A 3,971-nucleotide genomic window follows, 5' to 3' on the forward strand; every position below is an offset into this window, starting at 1 on the left:
ACTGAAGATTTCTATCATGATCGTTTGTAGCCTCTATGTCAGTAGCTCCTTTTCCATACACCAAAAAGTCTTCTGCAATGACCTCAATTCCCTCAATCAGCTGATGCATACAACGCTGAAAAACTTCCGGTGCCGAGCATATTCCAAATGGCATTCTCAGCCAGCGGTAACGTCCAAATGGAGTATTAAAAGTTGTTAAGTACGAGCTCTCCTCCTCCAAAGGCACATGCCAAAACCCGTGTTTCACATCCAAGACTGTGAACACACGAGCTCCTGCAAGACGAGAGGCAATGTCTTCCAGTGTTGGTAATTGATGGTGCTCACGAAGCACTGCCTTATTTAGATCCCTTGGATCAATGCAAATTTGTATTTCTTTATTTTTCTAGGTATTAATAAAGAGGAGACTCACTCTGTTGGTTGCTGTACCTTAGCAATTATGTTTTCACTTTCAAGCTTATCTAGTTCCTTTTGCAGGACGGAACGTACTGCCGCAGGTACCCTTCTAGGAGCATGCTGCACTGGGTTAACAGACTGATTAACTGATTTTATAACTGTAATCAAGCATACCGGCAACACCTCTGAAAACTTGTGGATGCCGTTCAATCAGAGGTTCCTTTGTGATAGCAGAAGAGCAGGCTAAACTGACGTGCAAGGCGTTGTCACAAATGGGATTAATCTGGTCATTATCCTTTATTTCCAGAATATGAAGTGCCTCACATGCTTGATAACCCAAAATTGAATGAAATCACTGACCCTGCAATAACTCGCACCTCAAATTAATGGTACGAACTCCCCTCCAAACACGAATACACACACTGCCAAATGAACGAATGCCTTTTTGCCCATAAACATACAATGTGGTTGATGACGGCCCTTCCCCCTTCAACTCTGAGTCGCCAGTTGCAGTTTGGTACACATGGAGTGGCAGCACATTACAATCTGCTCCGCAGTCTATCTGGAATCTTATGTAGCGTAGTGGAGTAACTTTAAGTGTAACAGTTTGTTCCTCAGTCATCTTGATACTAGCTACCGTTTTCACTGTGAATATACATGACGAGTGGTTTTCTTCTAAATCAGCCTCCCTCATGCTATTAAGCGATTTCAAATTAGTTTGTTGCACCACTCATGCTGGACCGCTTACCCCAAGCTGGACAAACTTCCTTTACTTTCCTGTGACTTTTACCACAGAACCTACAATCAGTAATCCAGTCCGTTTCTTCCAATTTGCGATGAACATCTGTCACTGGCTTCATTCTTCCAACTGGATCCTTCAGCTTTGCAGACACAGTAATAACCTTGCTTTCTAATACTCTGTTGATCTCCTCTTGCTGTGCTATAGATACCTCGCTAACTCCACAAATCTCTAAGGTTCTCTCCAAAGTTAGATTCCTTTCCCGAAGAAGACGATCTCTGACCTTATCATCCGAAATGCCAAACATAATCCTGTCTCTCAAAATTTCTTCTTGTGTTATATTCGCAATATCACAATCCCACGCTATATGACGCAGAGCCGTTACATACTGATCAAAAGATTCTCCATCTATCTGTGCCCGAATATTGAAATGGTAACGTTCAAATGCGGTGTTTTTGCTTAGGTGAAAATATCTTTCAAGTGCTGCCAGCACTGCATTCTGATCTTTCTGATCTTCATCAGAAAGTTGAAATGTGCTGGAAACCTCATGAGCCTCAGGCCCAATAACTGTAAGTAACACAGAGACTTGCACTTCGGGAGTCTTTTTACTTAATTCTATTGTGACAGCATAGCACTTCCACCTTTCTCGCCATTCCCTCCACCTTTCTGCTGCATTCCTATCATCCACATTGAAAGTGGCGGGTGGAGGAAGACTGTGAAATGAAGACATCCTGGTATTTCTGCACGTATGGGTCCATTAAGATACCGCTGCTCCCATGTGATAGGTTGGCGAGTAAACCTTCTTCATAATAATCCAAGACTTTATTAGTATAAGTCAAATATACAGTGGAGCCATGAACATAAGCTAATGCTACAAACTCCAAAGGAATACTGCCCTTAGGTTTAACAGTAAGGTTTAACTTTATGTAAGATAATTATCATAACAGCTATTTACATGTAAAAATAGTTAGGTAGTAAAGGATACTAAACTGCTTAACGAGCAACAACCTGTTAGCAGCGTCCCTGAACCGGAAGCTCCCGGTTTACTGCTCTCCAGTACCGGATCCGCAGGCGGTCTTTCAAGATGCCTTTCAACATCTGTGGGATCACCTAGACGATTATGCATTCCCCCATCCTTCATACCTAGGAGAATCCTCAACAGGGTGAGATTTTCAAGTACAGTAACCTATCTATGACATTAATAGTGCCGACGTGGCTCCATGCAGAATGGTTTCGGGACCTTCTTTTGCTTCTGACAGAAATGCTGGGGGATCTCCCTCTTATACCCGACCTCCTACACCAACCTCATGCCCAGATTTAAAATCAGATTCCGAGATCCCTATGTCTTCATGCCTGAAGGTTATCCAGCATATCCTCTTGGAGAGAGGCTTTTCGACACCAGTGGCAAAACGGATTTATGGATATCTCAGTAAGTTCTCGATCTCGGTCTACCAGGCTAAGTGGGCGATCTTCTATGGTTGGTGTTGTAGATGGGGTATCTTTCCAGTCAGTGCCACTCTACCCCTAATAGTTGAGTATTTACTGTACCTTCAGGAGAAAAAACTCTGCTCTGTGTCACCAGTGAAAAGCTACCACTCAACCTTGAGCCAGGTCTTTAGACTGAATGGTCTAGATTTCGTTTTAGATGGAGTTTCGAACAAGTTTGTCCTCAATTGGAAGCGAGACCTCTGGAACGGGGGGAAATTCCTTCATCCCCTGAAAGGCGTACCAAATGAGTCTTTACGTCAGGCTTCAGACCGTGACTTCACCTCGAAAATGGTCTTCCTTCTCACCTTAGCCTAAGCCAAGAGGATAAACGAATTGCATGGTTTCTCATAAGACGTCGCCTATTTAAGGGAACGGGGACAGGAGACGTTCAGTTTCATCTATGAGTTCGTGTCGAGGACTTAAAATCCGTTGATGTCAAACCTAGGTTAAATTCTTTCCAGATTTCAAGTCTTCAAGAAGTAGCTAATGACCGTCACAATTGCTGTTGTGTCCTGTAAAGGCTCTAAGCTTAGCATTACCTCAAACGAACTGGAGGAGCTTGTCCACAGGTCAGACACCTGTTTAATAGCTCGGCCAAGTTCAAGAGAATGGTGACAATGAACACCGTTTCCTCTTCGATTTGGTAAGTCATTGACCTAGCCATTATTCCTCTATCTAGAGCTCATGATGTCAGGGGCATCAGCATGTCCCTAGTGTTTGAAAAGAACCCTTCTGTGATGCAGGTTCTACAAGCATGGGTTTGGAATAGACAAACTACTTTCACTGCCCATTATCTGCAAGATGTGACCCACAGGTCCCTAGACACATTCTCGATAGGCTCTGTGGTAGCTGCCGTAGCTCCTTTATAGGATCATCAGCATTCATTTGAGTACATAGTTGCAGTGTTAGTCTGGGATAAATTTAAAAGGAATGACTGGCCTTTCTTATCTTCATCTTCCCTTCTCTTGGGGAATAGCATCCCAATACTGTGTCGGCGAATGCCTACGACTGCAGGTAAGCCCCTCTTTGACTTGAAGCTAGAATATATTTCATATATTCAAGGCATGTCCCCAATCTCTTGGAGATGTTGAAATTGAAAAGTCAGCTGTCAGTATGTACAAACACAAATCCATTATTATACATAGCCTTAACAGTTACACTTGTGTTTTAACACTCATACTCACTTCACTTGAGACATGAACCCATTGGTTTCAGGCCGCTGGTTAACGAGATGTGGATGTACTGTACATCCCTCGCATTATCATGCATGGATGTTGCAATACTGGGAATGTTTTTAGACTTGCACACACTGTAGTGCGAGTCTCATTTTGTAAAGAATGTAAGGGTTTAT

General features: G+C 43.0%; 1 protein-coding gene across 1 annotated transcript; it reads right to left on the reverse strand.

Moving 5' to 3' along the window:
* Nucleotides 1-1,106: 1,106 nt before the first annotated feature.
* Nucleotides 1,107-1,862, reverse strand: LOC137636160 (uncharacterized). The gene has a single exon (XM_068368559.1). It carries the CDS (start codon nt 1,860-1,862, stop codon nt 1,107-1,109), a length of 756 nt encoding a protein of 251 aa, XP_068224660.1.
* Nucleotides 1,863-3,971: the final 2,109 nt, after the last annotated feature.

This window comes from Palaemon carinicauda, unplaced genomic scaffold, assembly GCF_036898095.1.
Source record: "Palaemon carinicauda isolate YSFRI2023 unplaced genomic scaffold, ASM3689809v2 scaffold242, whole genome shotgun sequence".
Classification (NCBI taxonomy): Eukaryota; Metazoa; Arthropoda; class Malacostraca; order Decapoda; family Palaemonidae; genus Palaemon; species Palaemon carinicauda.

Bases quoted from the DNA above. Each gene is read 5' to 3' on its own strand.
- LOC137636160 (XM_068368559.1), bottom strand. From the start codon at position 1,862: ATGTCTTCATTTCACAGTCTTCCTCCACCCGCCACTTTCAATGTGGAT.